The 20,106-nt window shown below is 44.8% G+C and overlaps 2 protein-coding genes and 1 long non-coding RNA gene across 7 annotated transcripts in view; 2 read left to right on the forward strand and 1 right to left on the reverse strand.

Annotated features, from left to right (window-relative positions):
- Positions 1-504: 504 nt before the first annotated feature.
- Positions 505-20,010, reverse strand: NPHS2 (NPHS2 stomatin family member, podocin). 2 transcript variants are annotated; one of them, XM_042925119.1, is made up of 8 exons: positions 19,635-20,010; positions 16,038-16,141; positions 11,587-11,659; positions 9,418-9,500; positions 6,199-6,402; positions 3,451-3,506; positions 1,889-1,967; positions 505-783 (listed from the first exon to the last, which is right to left on the reverse strand). In XM_042925119.1, the coding sequence occupies exons 1-8, from the start codon at positions 19,891-19,893 to the stop codon at positions 505-507; spliced, it is 1,137 nt and encodes a 378-aa protein (XP_042781053.1). In that variant the 5' UTR covers positions 19,894-20,010. The 2 variants fall into 2 exon arrangements, with proteins under 2 accessions (XP_042781053.1, XP_042781054.1); XM_042925120.1 differs by lacking the exon at positions 1,889-1,967 and having other exon boundaries at positions 3,447-3,506; positions 19,635-20,009.
- On the forward strand, positions 780-6,173 carry LOC122211725. 4 transcript variants are annotated; one of them, XR_006198782.1, is made up of 5 exons: positions 780-1,245; positions 3,481-3,546; positions 4,052-4,180; positions 5,315-5,617; positions 5,862-6,173. It is a non-coding gene; the product is annotated as an uncharacterized LOC122211725 (long non-coding RNA). The 4 variants fall into 4 exon arrangements; XR_006198783.1 differs by having other exon boundaries at positions 780-1,158; XR_006198785.1 differs by having other exon boundaries at positions 780-961.
- TDRD5 (tudor domain containing 5) overlaps positions 8,948-20,106 on the forward strand; it is a 116,104-nt gene continuing 104,945 nt past the window's right edge. Inside the window, exon 1 of the mRNA XM_042925114.1 lies at positions 8,948-8,990. The gene's annotated coding sequence lies outside the window, so the exon portion shown is untranslated. The remainder of the gene's footprint in view (positions 8,991-20,106) is intronic.

Below are 20,106 nucleotides of genomic sequence, written 5' to 3' on the forward strand. Positions count from 1 at the left end.
TTATCAAGGTTAGATGTGAATATAGGGTAGAACATACAAGGTTGAGTGTGGTCAGGGAGAAAATGACCAAGACGTGCCTGTGAGGAGTTCATAGTATGGTTGGAGAGAAGCCTGAATCTTCAGTACAAGATTACAGTAAAGTGTGATGAACACAATAATAGGGGCAGGTAGAAAGGGCTACGGAGCACATTTGACCTACATCTTCGGAAGTCAAAATTCAGCCCTGTACAGACGCAAAATTCTTTCCAAAGTTGAATGTTGGCTAAAGCTCTTTCCCATAATTACTCTGATTCAATGATCCATCTAAACCTGTTAGATGGTTTCTCTGTCATTACATCATCTCATTGTCTTCTCATGCAGATTCCTGAATTGTGACTGTGTGCATTCCAAGGGCATTCCATATGGCAACCAAAGAAAGGGCAGGAGGTGAGGACAGAGTGCCTCACTCAGGGATGTGGCTGTTATAAGTCAGGCCCCTTCCAGTCACATTACCCTTGGCTCTTCCTATAACATGGGAGAGTCTTTCTTTTTAGGATTTGGTGGCTCAACAGGTCTGGAAGGATTTGGTAAGGGGAGGCTTCCTTGAGCTCTGTTGCTGGGAGAAGACAGGAAATTCAGCAAGTCAAACGGCAAAGGCAAAACCACTGTGGAAGGTTTGTCTGTGGACAAGGACTGGAGCGTGTGGAGGTATCGCAGCTGAGCGGCAGCCGGAGTGCCCGCTAGGATCTCAGCTGCTGTTCTCAGGGACTCGGAGGCGGCCTTCTCCCCTTCCGCAGCGATCACCTAGAGAACGGATGTGCAGAGAAGCAAAGTGACTTTTCCTCCTCGTTCCTCCAAGGCTTTCCTCACTATTCAGGGTTCCTCAGCAAACATGGAGCATGGAGCACCTAGTAGGTGACGGGCACTGTCAGGCACAGAGCAGGCTGCCCTGTTTCTCAAGGATCTGGTCCAGGGGAGACAGGTGATACTACTGGTGTAATTTAGGGCAGAATCTGTCAAGGGCCCTGACAAGCAGAGTGAAGTGTTGAGGGAGTTGTTGTGTCTGCTGGGCCTTGAAAGATTAGTAGGATTTTGCCATATTGAGAAAAAGTTGGCCGGCATTCTAGGCAAGGTCGTGGAAGCCCGAAAGGGAGACTCCTAACTGGGGCAAAATGAACGGTAAGCATTTCAGAAGAAAAAGCACCCAGCTCACCATCCAAATGCCACCGTCCAATGGACAAAGAGGACGACCCAGAGATCGGGAAGGTACTCTGCCCAGAGGACCACTTCCTTCCCTCCCTCCTCCTCCTCTCCACACTCTGGGGTTACTGACCTCTTCTGTGGTAGGGTTTTCTCCACGTGCTTTCTGTTCTTTAAGAGACGTCTGTCTCTCCTTCTGTCCTCATTTTCCTTTTCCTGACACCCGTCCCCCCACCCCCACCTCGGTCCTCGGGAGCTGCCGGCAGCCACATCCGTGCCACTCACTGGCGTGGCCGCGTGGAGGCTGCGAGCCGCACAGCCTTCCCTCGGCTCTGGCATTGTGGGAACCGGGCCCTCATCACGGTCACCCCTGCACAGCTCGCACAGAGGTAGGGACACAGGTCTGGTGTCATTCACATAGAGGTGACGGGTGACTGGCATTCCCTAGGGAAAGGCGGCAGCACAAGAGAAGAGGGATGAAGGGTGGAGAGACGCCCTTAAGGAGAGGGAAGGCAAGACTCCAGAAGGAGGAGGTGGTCACTGTTACCAGTAGCTTCAGAGAGAGGGCGCAAGAGAGATGGTTTTAATAGAGTGGGGTGGGGGGCACAAGCCAGCGTCCTCCCAGCTCCTGCACGGATGGGAGGTGAGGAAGCAAAGGGGACATGTTCTGCAGGAGCAGGCCTGGAGAGCGGGCGCGGCGCTGGCTCACCCGCGCTCTGGCCTGTCTCTGCGCTTCGGCTTCCATAGCCAGTGAGTGCTGGAGCCCGGCCGGCAGCCTCACATCCTTACTGGAAGAGAGAGACAGTGGGCACGTGGGTATGCAGCACTGCTTGCAGCAGCCGGGGCTTCCTACAGGCTGGCCACCTGCGCAGCAAATTCGGACCGCTCCACGGGGTGTGCTGTCCCTAGACTCTGAGGTAGACAGTGGCGGGGGAGAGCATCTCAAAGGTCAGTGCCTCAAATGCAGACTGCTGTTGTCGCTGATGTTACCGTAGAGCTGTGGCTTTTTCTCGACAAGTAGAACACGTTTTTTGGTTGATGGGTTGTTACGATCTTTCCCACTTACAGTTTAGGCTAAATCCCAGCTATTAAATTTGAATACTGAAAACAGTCTTGGGGCACCTGGGTGGCTCGGTCGGTTAAGTGTCTGACTCTTGATTTCGGCCCAGGTCATGATCTCATGGTTTGTGAGACTGAGCCCTACGTAGAGCTCTGTGCTGACAGCATGGAGCCTGCTTGGGATTCTCTCCCTCTCTGCCCCTCCTCCACTCACGTGCTCTCTCTCAAATAAATAAAAGATAAAAAGCACATAACCTTTAAGAAAAAACACGGCCTTGAAGGGCCATACTATTAAGAATAAGGGAACTCATCTAAGTTTATAAAGGAATTGATTTTGAAAAGAGTAGAACTGACCAGACAAGAGTAATACTTAATGTATTACATAAAAGATACAAAATTGTATTTTTACCCTATCTGAAACTATGAAAATCACACAGAAAACAATTTGGCAGTTCCAGGCAAAGTTAAACACAGAGTGACCGTACGATCCAGTAATTCTATTCCTGGTTGTATCTGAAAACGTGTTTGCACAAAAACTTGCACCTGAGCGGTCACTGCAGTGTTGTTCATAATAGTCCTAAAGTGGAGACAACCCAAATGTCCGTGACTGAATGAGTAGATAAGCCAGATGTGGAGGATTATCTGACCATAAAAAGGAATGACGTGCTGATACCCGCTTCACCATGGAGGAACCTTAAAAACAATATGTTAAGTGAAAGAAGCCAAACGCAAAGGGCCATATAATATATGACTACCTTTGCATGAAATGTCCAGGACAGCCAAATAGAGAGGAGACCTGTGCTGTCAGGCTGAGGGGGTAAGTGAGCAGTGAGGGGTTCCTGCCTAATGGGTGTGGGCTTTCTCTTTGGGCTGATGAAAATATTCTGGAATTAGATGGTAGTGATGGTTACACCACTCTGTGAAAATAATAAAACTCTTGATTGTACTTTAAAACGGTTCTAATGGTCCATTTTTATGTTATGTGAATTTTATCTCAAAAAAATTTTTTTTAATCCATGAAAGGAATTTGCCTAAATGTTACAGTGGTTCTGTTATGGCTATGAGTACTGGGTAATTTTTTCCTTTTTCCAAATTTATGCTAATGTGGCAATAATACTCAACTCACTGAAAATAATTTTTGAAATTATTAAAAAAAAAACCCAACACATTTCCTTTTATCATATTATCTTTCCTGGTTAATTTCCTACCCACATTTCTGTTCTCTCCACTTTGATTCCCCAGATACAGGTCACTGAATCCAAGGCCACCTGTGGAGGGAAGAGTTGAGATGTCAGTGAGAACCTCCAGGTGAGGGGAGCACCTCTACGCCCTCATGGCCCTTGTTCTGTACTGAGGAAGTACATTTCCTCTGAAAGGACTTTTGTGTTAGCATTGCCGTACCTTGCAAAGAGTTGCTTAACTTTGCACGGTGCCACTCAACAAATTATTTGTGGAATTAAAGATGGTGTGGTAGGCTGAATAGTGGCTTCCAAAGACAACCGTGTCCTAATGCCCAGAGCCTGTGAATGTTACCCCAGAAGAGCCCTTGCAGATGGGATTAAGTTAGAGGATCTGAAAATGGGGAGAGTATCTTGGGTCTTCCCAGTGGGCCCCAAATGCAGTCACAAGTGTCCTGTTAAGAGGAAAGCAGAGGGAGGTGTGACTACAGGAGAGGAGAAGGTGATGTGATTCTGGGGGCAGAGATTGGAGTGATGGGTTGTGAACACGGAGGAAGGGGCCGCAAGCCGGGGAAGGTGGGGGAGAGGGGGCTGAGAGAAGCTGGAAAATGCAAGGAAACGAATTCTCCCCTCAGAACTTCCAGAAGGAAGTGGCCCTGCTGACTGACACCTTGACTTTGGCCCCAGTGAAGCTGATCTGGCACTTCTGGCCTTCGGAAGTGTAACAGACTAGACCGGCATCATTTGAAGTCCCTGAGTTTGTGGTAATTTGTTACAGAAGCCGTGGGAAACCGGTACAGATGGTGTAGTTGTTAAAATCTGTTTTAAGATGCATCTATTAGAGAAACCAGAGTCTACTGTCTCCCAAATGGCTGTCATTTAAATACAGGTGCCTCTTTCCCGCCAGTGGCACCCACTTCCCAGACCCACAAGGCAGGAGAAAGGCAACTGTGGGCTCTGGAAAGGAGGGGAGGGGACGGAGCTCCGCATGTGGACCCACACTTTTCCTTTTAAATGATTTCTGATGATTTCTTAGTGGCTACACAGTCAGCTAGCTTCGTGCATGGAGGGCCCTGAGGAGGCTGGCTAATCTGCGGGGGGAGGGTTGGGGTGATGAGAGGAAGGGATGTTGAAAAGAGGAGGTGGCGTCTTAAAGGACAAAGAGGGTTTTGCCTGCGGGGAGAAGGGAAGCAGCCCAAGAGGAGGCGTGCAAGTATGAAGTGTTGCATGCGGGCCAGGCGCCAAGTGCACGGGGTTAGCTGCCCAGGTGGAGTAGAGGGAGTAACAGTGGGGTCACTCATTCACTCATCCAAAGCACACTATCTGACTGCTGTGGGACAAGCCCGGTGACAGGTGCTGAGAACAGAGAGACGAATAAAATATGACCCCTGCCCTTATGGAGTCCATAATCCAGGAAGACAAATATGTGAATACATAAAAATTCAGTGTAACAAAGGCAAGCTTGTGTGTCCAGAGTCTGGACCCTTTCCTTTACCCTTTAGAGGGGAGGGATGAATAGGAAGAAAGGCTGAGGGGGACGAGGGGGAACACGCTGGAGTGGTTTTATTTTATTTTTTTTAAATGTTCATTTTTGAGAGAGAGAGAGAGAGAGAGTGTGAGTGATCGCGGATGAGGGGCAGATAGAGGCAGAGAGAGGGAATCCCAAGCAGGCTCTATGATGTCACGTAGAGCCCGACGGGGGGACTGGATACCATGAACTGTGAGACCATGACCTGAGCCGAAATCAAGAGTGGACACTCAACTGATGGAGCCCCCCCGGCGCCCCCATGCTAGAGTGGTTTTGAAATCCCAGAGCAGCAACTACCTGTGTTCTTCTTATTCTAACTTTTTTCTTTTTTGGTTCTCTTGTTTTCTGAATTTTCCCCTTTTCCACCAAGATGCTAATCTCAGTTTTATGAGTAACAAGTTGGACAAATCACAGACACCTGGGTACTTCACCTTCTAAGATTAGTGACCGCTCAGGCCCCATCAGACGCAATCGTTACCAACGCCTTTGACCCTGAGGCCCCGCTGTTGGAGGTCCTCCGTTCGACTAGACAACGTTCGTACCCCCCTAACTCAATCATGGGCTCAAGGCCTCAATGACAGGGTCCCTCACTGGTCGTAACTGCCATGTGGCTGGCCGGCTGCCCGGAATCCTGCTTTGTTTTCACTCTCAACACCTTTGCCAACTCGTCTGGGTAAGAATCAAAGATGTCCAGCCTGGCCGCGGGCGCGTTTGCTGAGCGTGCTGTGCTGTCTGCGGGCTGGATGGGGCTGCTTGTGAGGTGGTTCTTGCTCCCCAGTTCCTGCCCTAATCCCCAATCAATTAAATGCAGATGACTGGTCGGGAGATTAACCACTAAGGGTCTGTGACATCTTACCTCTTTGGATCTGAAAGTCTTATCTGAACTTACTATTTAACTTTGCTGTTTTCCCAACTAGGCCGTAAGCTCCCAGGAACCATTCCTGACCATCTCTGTATAACCACCACCCTGTCCTGTCCAGCCCCGCCATCCCTGTCAGCTCTCACTCCCACACTTGGTGCTATGTGGGCACTTCTTAACCACTGGGGCAGGGTTAAGAGCAGAACCTATGGCAGCGACTGACTAGTCATCACCAGATTGACTCAGGGTCAAATTTGGCGGCCTCTTCCTTAGCGGTCAGCTTAGCAGTGAAGGTCTGGCACATGCTTCCATAGCACGTGCTTCAATAAGTGGCTAACGAAGAAATGAATAAAAGAGCTATTTCAACATACTTGATGTTAAATTTATCTAAGTACCTTTATATCTTGGGCAATGCTCTTCCTCTCTAGAAGAATCTCAGTGAGGGAGCGATGTGCTAGGAGACGCTTCATGGTGGTTTGCACAAGAAACTGGACAGCTTTGGACACGTGAGCAAGACTGCTCAGGAGAAGAGAGGCATTTTCCATTCGGTAGTAGCAGATGGCATCTATCTCCATTATAAACATGTCTTTGGTCACAACCTGGGCAGAAAAAAGAGTTTGGATAACAGGCCTTATGTTAGGGCTCCTTTCCCAGGTGGGGATAGAGAAGCTAAATGTGTTCAAAGGAAAGCTTCTCAGTAAGATTATAGCAAGAAAAAAAAAAGTCATTGGCCCACGCTTTATTCAAAATAGATGTGTTTTTGAAGATTACAGAGTTTTTATTAAATACAATAAAGAACTCACAATTTAAAGGAATCCTGTTGTAAATGGCTTTGTAAAAATATCAGGAATACTTTTCTTAGGCGAAAACATCCAGTTAATTGTATACCAGACCTTTTTAACCTGAGGCCGAAAGAACCCTGATGCTGAAAGAGAAGCACGTTCCGGGAAACGAGCACTCTGATGAGTTGCTTGCTGGGAGTACGAACGCTAGAGGGCAGACTGGCGACGCACACCAAGAGCCCTATACGCTGCACATTCTCAACATTTCCGTCTTAGACGCTTACCACAAGGACATATTTTAAGGATTTAGCTGCAAAGATGTCATTCACAGCGTTGCTTATTATCATAAAAAATGAGAACTAAATTGTCACCATAGGGAATTGGGAATTGTGGTGTATCCATATGCTATGTGTCCATTGAACACAAAGGGGTAGAAACATAGCTAATATATGCAAACGTGATTACAACAGTGTTGAGTGAAAAAGGCATGTTATGAAGCAGTATGGTATGTATACCTGTCTGTAAATATAACAACACACATAGAAAAATCTGAAAAGATACACTCCAAAATAACAATACCTATAGGTATATATAGGATGGGGTGCCTGAGTGGCTTAGTTGGTTAAGCGTCCAACTCTTGATTTCGGCTCAGGTCATAACTGGGTTCATGGGATCCAGCCCCACATCAGACTCTGTGCTGACAGTGCAGAGCCTGCTTGGGATTTTCTCTCTCTCTCAAAATAAATGGATAAACATTAGAAAAAAGAATTTAGATATGTGTAGGATATAAATATAAATATGTACATATATACATATATATACCATGTATGTGTATATATATGATATATATAGGATTAGGGGTAAGTTTTATTTCTTCCCTTTTTACCTTTAATTATCCAAATATAAGCCTCTTAAAAATTTATGTATTATTTGTATTTACCAAAAGATGGAATGAGAAAGAATTTCAAATGGAAAGTGGGAGACAATTTAGGAAAAGTTTACAAATCTAAATTACTAATACAAAAATCTGGATATTTACTTTTAGTTTTTAATTGTGGCAAAATACATGTAACATCCAATTTACCATTTTAACTTTTTTTTTTTTTTTTAGGGAGAGAGAGTGTGAGCTGGGGAGAGGGGTAGAGGGGAGACAGAGAGACAGAGAGTGAGGAAGAGATTCTCAAGCAGGCTCCATTCCCAGCATGGAACCCAATGCAGGGCTCAATCCCATGACCCCAGGGTCATGACCCGAGCTGAAATCAACAAATGCCCAACCGACTGAGCCACCCAGGTGCTCCCTCTCTTTTAACCATTTTTAAGCATACAATTCAGTGGCAGTATGTTATACAAGTCACATTGTGGTACAACCAGTCTCCAGAACTCTTTTATCTTGCAGAAGTGAAATCCATTAAACAACTCCCCACTCCTTTCCCCCAACTTCTCCAACCACCATTCTACCTTCTGTCTCTATGAATCTGACTACTCTAGGTACCTCATATAAATGTAATCCTAAGAATATTTGTCTTTTTGTGATGGCTTAATTCACTTAGCTCAATGATCTGAAGGTTCATCCATGATGTAGCATATGTCAGAATTTCCTTCCTTTTAAAGGCTGTATAATATTCCATTGTATGTACCACATTTTGTTTTCCAGTCAGTCATCAGTGGACATTAGGGTTATTTTCATCTTTGGCTATTGCGAATAATGCTGCCATGAACATAGGGATGCAAATATGTCTTCAAGACCTCACTTTCAATTCTTTGGGGTATGTACCCAGAAGTGGAATTGCTGGATCAAATGGTTAATTCTATTTTTGATTTTTTGAGGAATTGTTTTCTATAGCAGCTGCACCATTTTACTTTCCCACAAACAGTGCACAACACAATTTCTCTACATCTTTGCTAACCCTTGTTATTTTGTTGCTGCTGTTATTGTTTGTTTTTATAGTAGTGATTCCAACAGGTGTGAGGTGGTATCTCATTGTGGTTTTGATTTGCCTTTCTCTAATGATTAGTCTGTTGAGCATCTGTTCATGTGTTTGTTGGCCATTTGTGTATCTCCTTTGGAGAAATATCTGTTCAAGTCTGTATTAGTTAGGGCTCTCCAGAGAAATAGAATCATTAAATCATTAGGGTGTGTGTGTGTGTGTGTGTGTGTGAGAGAGAGAGAGAGAGAGAGAGAGAGAGAGAGAGAGAGAGAGAGAGAAACAGTAATTGGCTTACACAATTGTAGAGGCTGATTAGTCCAAAATCTTCAGGGCAGGCCAACAGGCTGAAGACCCAAGGAAGAGTGACATTCCAGCTCGAGGCTGAGAGCAGTCTGCTGGCAGAATTCCCTCCTCCCAATGGGAGGTTAGTCTTATGGCCTTCAACTCATTGGATGAGGCCCACCTACATTATGGAAGGTAATCTACTCAAAATCTACTGATTTAAATATTAGCCTTATCTAAAAAATACCTTCACAACAATACTCAGATATGTTTGACCAAGTTTGGGTGCCATAGCTTAGCTAAGCCAACACGTAAAATTAACCATCACAAAGTCCTTTGCCCATTTTTAATTGAGTTGTTTGCTTTCTTGTTGAGTTATAAGATTTCTTTATATATTCTGAATATTATCAGGTATATTATTTGCAAATATTTTCTTCCATTCCATAGATTACCTGTTCATTCTTTTGATCATGTCCTTTGAAACACAGAAGTTCTTAATTTGATATAGTCCATATCTTTCCTTTTCTACTTTTGAGCTTAAATATTATTTTGCCTTGGATCAGACCTGGTAGCTCAGCCATATGAAATGTAGAAAGAAAGCAAAATCCGTCATTTGGCTTACCTCATGAAAGGGTATCTCCAAGGTTTGGAGACGAAGGTCGACCTTGTGGTAGGTATCCAGGCAGGGCAGAAAGAAGAAAAGGCCTAGAAGAGGGGGCAGGGAAATTAACAGGTGAATCGTTAGTAGGGAGACTGCTTGGGGTTCACCTCTTTGGTGTCAGGTTGCATATTGCATTGTTTTTCTTAGCCTCCAAATACACACAGATCATCGGGCAATCCCACCTCCACCCCTATAATGTGTTTGTGGTTGCTAAGGTGACCATATAAATTTTTTTGTTCAATCTAGGACACTTCTGAGGATGAAAGGAGAGCCCTGTTACAATGTACTCCAGGAAACTGGCATTAACAGGGATTAACCCCAGCAAAATGGGCTGTATGGTTACCTCGGTCATGGTGCTGACCCCTCCAGATCTTGAGTAACATGTCTGTCCTCTTCCCTAGATTTGAACTCCCTAGCAAGAGTGTCTTGTGTACTATTACTAGCTTTAGTGCCTGATGTAGTGACTTTTAGGTGCTCTGTAAAATTATTTTTGAATGCATGCACGTACCAAGATGACAAACTTTAGAGCCAGCAAACTCCCTGTGGTACTTCTTAAAATGTGAGCCCCCGAGGTAGCACAATAGCAATATCATGATACCAGCCATTGAGTTGGCTCATTATTCCTTATGTACTCAATGTAATGTACAGGGTTAATGGGCCATAAATAGTTTTAGATTGATTTATCGAGATTTTCTGAGAGCCAGTGGGCAATGTGGGCTCTAGCAATCGCCAAAGCCTTACTGGAGCCAGGAGCACCTCACAGAGCCCAGGACCTCTCTGAGGAGCAGCCCAGCTACTGGCCCTTTCTAGCCCCATAAAGAAGGAGGCCGACAATTAGAACCAGAACAAGATGGTCGCTGTCCTAGGCTACAGGGTCTGGTTCTACTTTTATGTAGACCCATCTGCTTGTCCTGAATCGTCAAACTCTGATTTGTGTCCTCTAGTCTAGTCTCTCTTCTCTGCTGTTTCTGTTTTCCTGGCTTAGCACTTGGACCCTTTCCAATATATGCACAGTGGGACTTTGTTCCTTCCTATGACTTCCTGGCTGGCTTGGATCTCTAAACCCCAATGACTAGACTTTATAGACTAACCATGCTTCTATCTGTGCACCATAATCAGCTTGGACCTCTGGAGAGCAACTCTACTAAACTGTAAGGTCCTAGAGATCAGAAACCATGTCTCATTTATCCACCTTCATCTCCCTGGTAGTTTTTTTTTTTTTTAAATGTTTATTTATTTGAGAGAGAGAGAGAGAGAGAGAGAGAGAGAGGAAATGAATGAGTCGGGGAGGGGCAGAGAGAGAGGGAGACACAGAATCTGAAGCAGGATCCAGGCTCTGAGCTGTCAGCACAGAGCCTGATGCAGGCTCAAACTCACGGAACAGTGAGATCATGACCTGAGCCAAAGTCTGCCGCTTAACCAACTGAGCCACCCAGGTGCCCCCATCTCCCTGGTAGTTATGTAGTATCTAAAACACAGGAGGTGCTCAGTCTATGTTTTCTAAGTTCCATGAACCAAAGGCCAATTTTCCACTTGGATGCTAGACTTTGCCTATCTCCCATGGTTTGGTCTGACCCCTAGATTCTGAACTAGCTCAGCTTTGCTCTGAGAATTGACAGCACTCTAACGAAATACACGTTCTGCTCAAACCGGTGCCCAGCCATGGGCCCTAAGCCTACTTGCTACTCCAGCCAGCCTGGCCCTGGCATTTGACTTTCTGCACCCATCCTCTCTCTTGGTCACTGTGACCTGGTGGTAATGCTCTCTGACTAATCTTTCATAACTTGTGCTACAAATAACAGAGGGGTGCCTGGGTGGCTCAGTCGGCTAAGCATCCAGCTCCTAGTTTTGGTTCAGGTCATGATCTTACGGCTCTTGAGTTTGAGCCCCACATTGGGCTCTGTGCTGATGGCACAGAGCCTGCTTGGATTCTCTCTTTCTTCCTCACTGCCCCTCACCTGCTCTCTCTCTCTCTCTCTCTCAAAATAAATAAACTTAAAAACTTTAAAAAGATTAGAAAATGCAAATACCATGGATCAAGTTATTTCATATAATCTGGGGTCCATATGACAAATATGCATGGATTGAAGAAACTGGCAAGTCTATGGGGGATAAAAATGTGTTTCGTACCAGGGCCTTTGGCTCTTCCAGGAAGTAGATGTCCCAGTCGGAATATTATTACTCTCTCATACTCCTGTACAACCTAAAGGGAAAGATTATACTTTTGAAACATTCCAAGAAAGAAAAATAAAGTCTTCAAAAGGCCTTGCCAAGAGAGTGGTCCTAAATATCAGAAAACTTTAGTTCTGAGAACCAAGAAGAAATTTCTATTAATATTTACATTTCCAAAATCTACACTTAGCAAGTGTAGAATTTCAGAAACATGTTATTTTTTTGAACCCATGAACAGAATTTTGTTTAAAGAGTCATGATTATTTAAAAAAATACTTCTCCTATGTCCAACATACCTAAGTCAAGAAAATCACAGCATGTTTTATCTTGTATTTTCCTGGGACTTCTGCATTATTAGCTTTTATATGTATCATGCATTAGCTATTTAATAGAGAGGGTATATTTTAATACCACTTGTGATATTTTGTTTCAAACTGCAATTTTTCTGAGGTTGCTTCGAAGTCATTCAATTGGCTTTTAATTTGTCTATTCTCATTGGTGATGTATCTAGAAAAATTAAGTGCACCCTGAAAATGTGTAGTTATTTTGTAAATGGCAAAAGGGGAGACTCTCTGTGTAGAAATGTCTGTATTAGAAGAGAGACAGGAAAGTTAATGAACACTACTTCAAAAATAAACTTCATTTTCTGGCCCAGTATCAAGATTTGGGTCCTAATGCTTGCTTATCATTAGCTTACATGGTCTGTTATTTTGTATATATGCCCCCACCTGTGAACTGTTGAATGAACAAACGATCATTTGTGACTGAGCCATATCTATTTTCGTTCTTCATTCTCTTTCCGCTTTAGAAAGCTCCACTGAGGGGTGCTGGGTGGCTCATTCTGTTAAGCGTTCAACTCTTGGTTTCAGCTCAGGTCATGATCTCAGAGTTCATGAGTTCAAGCCCCACGTCAGGTTCTGTGCTGGCAGCGCAGAGCCTCCGTGGGATTCTCTCTCACTCTCTCTCTGTTCCTGCCCCATTCGCACTATCTCTGTGTCTCTCAAAATAAAATAGTCAATTATTAAAATGTAACAAAGAGACCAAAAGTAACACATGTTGAAGTGTTCTTCTTAGGGTAACAGGCTCCACTTCCCCACTATAAGTCCCTTGGGGTCAAGAACCATGTCTTGTTGATCCTGCTGAGTCTTATAGCTCCTGTGCCTGAACGCTGCCTTGCTTGGTGAAACAACGAATGAGAATGAATGTCTAGATTTGGTTTCCAGAGCAGGCCCCAGGCGCCCACAATTTCTTAGCTCTCTAGCATTACTTATTTCTTTTCTGCTTTTATTGGAAGAAACAAATTCTTCCTAGAGACGAAGAGGAGTCTCACTCCTTCAAGACCTTGCTCAAATGTAATACCTCATTCTGCTTCAGTATGCTCTTCTTAATTGGCTTTTAGGGTTTACCATCTTAAGTGGCCGGACCTGAGAGCCTTCGCCACAATGCGTGGCTGAGTTAGTGTTGGACTCTATGGCAGCCATACAGGTGCTCAGATCCCCCTTCAAAAGAACCTGCTACCCACTATCTGCTGTCTATAGAAGACACATTTTGGATTAAACGTTACACGTAGATGGAAAGCAAAAGGATAGGAAAGACATACCACACAAACAGCAACCAAAAGAAAGCAGAAGCAGCTATACTGATACCAGACAAAATAGAATTTAAAACAAACACACAAAAATGTTATAGGTGATAAAGAGGGACACTACATAACAATAAAAGGGTTGATGCATTAGGAAAGTATAACAACGATAAACATGTATGCACCTAAAAACAGAGATCTAAAATATAAGAAGCAAACACCAAGAGAACTGAAAACAGAAATAGACAATTCAAGCAACCCTAATAGTTGGAGATTTTAATATTCCACTTCCCTTTTTTTTAAGTTTATTAATTTATTTTGAGAGAGAGAGACAGAAAGAGTGTGAGCAAGTAGAGGAGGGGCACAGAAAGAGAGGGAGAGTGAGAGAATCCCAATCAGGCTCTGCACTGACAGTGCAGAGCCTGATATGGGGCTCGAACTCATGAACCGTGAGATCATGACTCTAACCGAAGTCGGACACTTAACCAAATGAGCCACCGAGGCACCCCTTTAACATTCCACTTTCAATCATGGACAGAACAACTAGACAGAAGACAAAAAAGGAAACGAGACTTGAACAACACGATACACAAATTAGACCTAACAGATGCTGACACACAACTCCACCCAACAACAGCGAAGTATGCTTTCTTCTCAAGAATGCAGGAAATCTCTCGAGGATAGACTAAATGCTAGCCATAAAATAAACCTCGATAAATTTAAAACTACTGAAATTACACACAAAGTATATTATCTGACTACAAAGGAATGAAGTTAGAAATCATTAAAAAGAAATTTGGGGAGTTTGCAAATATATAGAAGTTGAACAACACACTCTAAAATAACCAATGGATCAAAGAAGAACTCAAAAGAGAAATTAGAAAATATTTTGACTGAGTGAAAACAATAACACAAGATACCAAAACATATGGGATGCAGCTAAAGCAGCGCTGAGAGGAAAATTTACAGCTGTAGACGCCTATAATAAAAAAGAAGAAATATCTCAAAATAAAACCCTAATTGTCTACCTTAAGACACTGGAAATAGAAGAGCAAACTAAACCTAAAAAAAGCACAAAGAAGAAAATAACGAAGATTAGAGTGGAAATAAATGCAATTGAAATTAGAAAACCAATAGAGAAAATCAACTAAGCCAAAAGTTGGTTCTTCGAAAAGATCAACAAAATTGTCAAATATTTAGCTAACCTGACCAAGAAAAAAAAAGAAGACTCAAATTTCCAAAAACAGGAATGAAAAGGAATGACAGGAACATCACTTCGGTCCTTATAGGGGGAAAAAAAAAGATTATAAAAGAAAATACTATGAACAACTATATGCCCCAAATTAGATAATTGAGGTGAAATGGACAAATTCCTATATAGACACAGTGACCAAAACTGACTTGAGAAAAAAGAAACCTGAAAAGACCTAGAAGTAAATGACTGCATTAGTAGTTTTAAAATTTCTCATAGAGAAAAGTCCAGGACCAGAGGCTTCACTGGTAAATTGTGTCATCCATTTGACAAGGAAGTAATATCAGTTCTTCACAGATTCTCCCCAAAAACAGAAAAGGAGGAAAATATGTCCAACTCATTCTCTGAGGCCAGTGTTGTCCTGGTCCCAAAACAAGAGTGAGACATCACAGGAAAAGAAAACTGCAGACCAGTATCTCCTATGAACATAGATGTGAAATCCTCAACAAACTGCCAGCAGCCTGAATCCAGAAACCGGTGAAAAGGATTTTACACAACAACCAAGTGGGATTTATGTTAGGAATACGCAGTTGATATAACATTCAAAATTCAGTGAATGTAATACACCGTATCAATGGAATAAAGGGCAAATACCACGTGATCATCTCAATGGGTGCAGAAAAGGTGTGGGACAATATTCAACACCCTTTCCGGAAAAGAGAGGAGGCGGAAGAGAAGGAGGAAGAGAAGGAGGAAGAGAAGGTCTTAACGTGAGGAGTATAATCAGCAATGGCCCCAGCAGCACGTGTAGCATTCCAGCCAAGGACATGCTCTTCCCCAGCAGCTCCAGACATTGGTAACAATGGCAGGGGTCTTAGGGCCTGGCTGTTTCTGCCCATCATGAAGCAAACTTAGCTCTGGAGTTCCCTTTCAGGCCAACACTACCTTGGGGCCGTGCCACAGTCTGAGGCTCTTTCTGTCCAACCCTCCCTTCACTTCTTACAGCACAGGTATCAGAACCACATCATTGTCTGAAGGCTTTCTTTGCCTACTCTTATTCTCTCTCCCCTTAGTCTTTCATAGAAAATGCCTCCCAATAAACCCCTTGCACTTATGTTCCTGTCTTGGCACGTGCTTCCTGAATAGACATGGTCTTTGGTCTTCATTTACTTTGAGGACAGGCACGTGGGCCAAAGAGAATCATCGTTCGTAGTACAGAAGCTGCCTGAGAAGTTTCCTGGAAGTGCCAGAAGTGGACATCATGATCTATTCTGGGTTGATCTTTGTGTCGCAGAGTGCAGATGACCTAGACAGAGCCCCTGACCTGAGGGCTCTCAGTCTAACGGGAGAGACTGGGTGCCAACAAAGATTATACACGTGCTAAGTGCTAGAATGGATGTGAAAGCAGAGAGACACGAGAGCACCGGGAAGGAAATGACAGTCTTGGGGAGTCCGGGAAGGCTTCGCAGTTACATTTGAGCAAGGTCTGAAAGGAGTAAGAGCTCTCCTGGCAGACAAGTGGGCGGAAGGCCATTCTATGCAGAGCAGATGGCACATACCAAACCGCAGAAACGTGGACGTGTGGTCAGTGAGAGGCACCGGGAGATTACGTATTGGGTCCTCACGGAATCTCACCTTTATGCAGAACCAGATAGAAAAAGGGAAGGTCACAATGACGAAGAGCAGGGATGTGAGGACGAGAAGCCATTCACAGGCCCCTAAACCTGAAGACTTGGTACCTAAAAAAAAGTCAGGGAATAATTATATTAGAACTTTACCATACTCACTGACTAGCACTTGTTGGTCAGTCCTTGGTATTAGGGGCAGGGCAGACTTTGCTGGAAATTTAGAGTGAGGTGGATGTCAGTGGTCAGTTCCCATGATAGGGCGTGTCTGTGAAGGGCTATGCGGGCCTGTGGAAGGTGGAGAAGATTCCCGGAAAGGGGCGGGGGGTGCCTCAAATAAGTACAGAATCTGGGCGGAAGGTCTGCGTTCGAGTTCTGGCTCCACCATTTTCTGTCAAATGACCTTAAGCAAGGCACGTGATCTTTCTGAACCTGATTTCTCATCTATGCAATGGAGAGGCTAACTATGCTATATCTGTTATATAGACATAACACTATCTCATAAAATCTCATACCAACACTCTCATGAGACATTTTTCATAGTATCGATGTATGAAATGGCATAGATGTACAAAAAGTACTGAAGTGTGCTTCTCGTGTACCACGTGTTGAATCTGAGGAGACTGGACCTCTGGTCCAGTGCAAAGGCTCATCTTCCCTGAGCTTCCTTCCCCCTCCACTCCTGCCCCAAATGTCCGGATTCCTCCATTGGAGTCCCTTCTTTGGATCAGGGTGTGGATCTCCAGACAGTCGTTACCAAAGTAATGATGAACTGGACTGCAGAACATCCGGGTTACTTGGGTGATAAAGGAAAATGTATGAGGGAAAGTTAATCTCAAGAACACAAGCTTCTTGGGGCCTTGTCTTGGTTACATTGTGTCCTCAGGGCCTACAATAGTGTCTGACACAACATAGGTGCTCCATAAATATTTGTTGAATCATAAGACTGAAGAAGTGGATAGTGAAAATTAGTTAAATGTAATAGTTATGGAAATCTCAAGAATTTTAATCTCCAAGGTACCGTGACACTGGCCGAAGGGATATGATTTGTGAGTTTAAAAACCTCGTAGAGGACTAGAAGGTGACTAATCATTAGGAATGGTGAAAAGTCTATTTTTGAGGGATGGAAAAAAGAGGAAAATTGATCAGTAGGCTTGAATATTTGATTTCCACGCCTGTAAAATAGTGGGAAAGGTCATCACCAAATTGATCACTTGAAGAAAACAGATGCAAAGCTATGCTAGCACGAAACTAGCGTCAGCACTAAATGCTATAGCACATAGTTCCCCAGGTCTGTCCCATGGAACACTAATCCCACAGGGTGCCCCACAAACCAAGAGTTCCCTGGCTAAACAAGTTTAGGAAATACTGTGTACTGTATCCCAGTGTTCACCTGCATACTGAAGCTACGAGTGTCCCTGCAGTAAAGAAGCATTCTTAGCTTTGTTTAACCTAGGATTTCCCAGACATTTGGCCAGGTAAGTTTTCTCCAAGGAAATTCATGTTCTATAAAATTTATTTCCTTTGCAATCTATTTTGGAAAATGCTACTCTAGCAACATCATATTAGTTTCTACAGCATTCTTTCTTAGGGGCAGTAAGGGTGTTATTGCCATGTTTAATTAGTTTATAAATATATTTCATTTGCCAGTGGTAACCGTGCAAGTAAAAATAAATAAAAGTACATACAGACAAAATAACATCTTAGAAGGGAAGGAAGGCCTCAAAACGCCTTCCTACAATAGTTAGGGATGTGAACAGAAAACTAACAGTTACATTCCAAATCTAGCTTATAGCTTTACTCACAAAATATTATTCTGTTGGAATGAGTTCCTTGTATACTCAATTTGGTTTAAGTGAATGGTGAAATATTAAATGTTAAGGCAGAAGGAGCCTTAGATATGACATAATCTAAGAATCTCCAACATTTCGGTAAGGTGAAGCTCTACTCACGTCCGAAGCAGCCTGGCCATGGGAGTGTGGCTCTAGGTGAGAAGGGGATGTTGTTTCTCTTGCTCCCTGTCCCCTGGAAGCCACAGAAAGTTCAGACAAGGGCTCAGCAAGGCCGACTCACCTTCAGTGAGACTTCTCATCTATTGCTTGGAGTCTTGGGCTCCAGTCATTTAATAGCTGGAGAAACTGAGTGAAGCCCACGAAGGCGACGTTACTTGCCTGAGGCCACATAGCCGGTTGGTGGCAGTGCCGGGACCACGACCACAAAGCAGGAGTGGTACCACGCAAGGATGGGCTTTTCAGTCAGACCACCTTACTCTGGAATTCTGGCTCCTCCACTTCCCAGCTGTAGGTTTTTGGCAAGTTATTTAATTTCTCACCATGCTTCCTCATCAGGGATATGGGAATGATAATACTCAGTAAAATACCCAGTGTGTGCCTGGCACAGAGTTAAAACTCCATACGGGGCAGGGGGCGGGGGCTTTCTCCCTTGCCTATCCTGCCAATATGGTCTGAGGCATAATACTTACCTCTAACCTCATCCATACTGTGGCATTGACCCAACAAACCTTTAATGACCAGAAGTTTCTGACTGATGAAAGGGCTCAGTTGGGCAAAACAGCATTAACACGGTCCGTATAAACTGCATCCCAGCTGCAGGAATCTTTCATAAGTCATAGCTTTCAACGTTCCAGCATACACTGTTTTGCTGGTAATCAGGAAATTATGTTAAAATTTCATTGCCAGCAGGAAGCAATACAACACACTATTCCTTATTTACTATCCTCTAGACCCTTGTCATTCTACACTGAAGGTGTAATGATTTTTTTCTCTTCCATTCATTATGAAAAGGACTGGAAGCAGATATATTTGTTCCTAAGAGTGGCTTCACCCCCAGAAGCCAAAAATATCTATTTCCCTATGATTCCCTCCTTCAGTCTAACTTTCCTCTCTCTTGCAAGGAATCTGTGCAAATTTGGTATATTCTCTGCTCCAAGCTTTGTGCAAAGTGCTTTGGATGGCATATCTCCTTGTACCCTCACCTCTTTCCTCGAAGGTACCTATATTATTGTTATCCTTGGTGCTTAGGTGGTTAAGGCCCTGCCTCTGATCACATGGCTAGTTAGCTGAGTTGGAATCCAGGTCTGACTCTTCTCTCCTTGGCTCTGCTGTCAAATGATCATCCCAAAGAAAGTTTAAAATACTTTTAGGTAAGACTGGGGATGAGGAGAGAATAATAAGCTACATAGTCGGGTAGAACCACCAACTCAAGAATGTCTTCACTTAAATTAGGTGCCCATATACTCATTAGCCACGAAAACCAGCTGCACATTCCTTTGCCATGTTCACTGGTGCCCAACCTGGACCACACTCCCCTCCGCTTCCCATCCATGGCTGGCCTCTAAGACCAACGGTATTCAGTTGATGTTATTTGTATTTCTTATGTATTTTGGTCCCCACCACTTGGTGGAGGGTTGGTGGGTCCTAACCAATTTAGGCCTTTCATTCCCTGGGAATCTGAGCAGGACCCGGAGGTTGCTCTGGCGTCGGTGGCTCTCGGTGCCATGACTCGTTCCACTTGATGTGACATCCCGTGGTACCACCTGGAGAGACACCCCCCCACCTCCCTGCCCATATCCCCCGTCCTCCCCTACCTTCCTCGGGCCGCTCGCTCTCCAGCAGCGCCGCCACCTCGGTGCCCTCCTCACCGGAGCCGCGGACCTCATCCACGTCCACCACGGTGGCTGCGGGCGCTGGGGGCTCCCCCCGGCTCCCCGCCCGCTCCCGCCCGGCGTCCCGGCGCCCACGGCCACCGCCGCCCCTCTCGGTCTTCGCCCTCCTGTTCTCCCTGTGGGGGGATCCGGCGCCTCTCCCGCGGGCCTCTCTGGAGGAGCTCCGAGCCCTCCTCTCCATCGTCGGAAGCTGGCCCGGGATCGCGGTCCCTGCAGAGTGGCGCGCGGGCGGGACCAGGGACCATCTTGACCGTGGGCGGGCCCGGGCGGTGCGCGGGGCGGGGCTCTGCTCGCCCGGAGGCGGGACGGCGATTCCCCGAGGCACGCCCGCCCGCCCAGCCCGGCGACTCGCGCGACCTTGGCCACGAGGCGTTTGTGAGAAGCCCGCGTGCCG

This window comes from Panthera leo, chromosome F3, assembly GCF_018350215.1.
Source record: "Panthera leo isolate Ple1 chromosome F3, P.leo_Ple1_pat1.1, whole genome shotgun sequence".
NCBI classification, from domain to species: Eukaryota; Metazoa; Chordata; class Mammalia; order Carnivora; family Felidae; genus Panthera; species Panthera leo.

Excerpts from the sequence above, each read along its gene's own strand:
- NPHS2 (XM_042925119.1), bottom strand. The coding sequence starts at position 19,893 with ATGGAGAGGAGGGCTCGGAGCTCCTCCAGAGAGGCCCGCGGGAGAGGC. Across the intron at positions 3,507-6,198 it reads GCATTGCCCAAGATATAAAG|GTGGCCTTGGATTCAGTGAC; the intron begins GTACTTAGATAA and ends TTCCCTCCACAG. Across the intron at positions 784-1,888 it reads AGAGACAGGCCAGAGCGCGG|GTGATCGCTGCGGAAGGGGA; the intron begins GTGAGCCAGCGC and ends TCCGTTCTCTAG.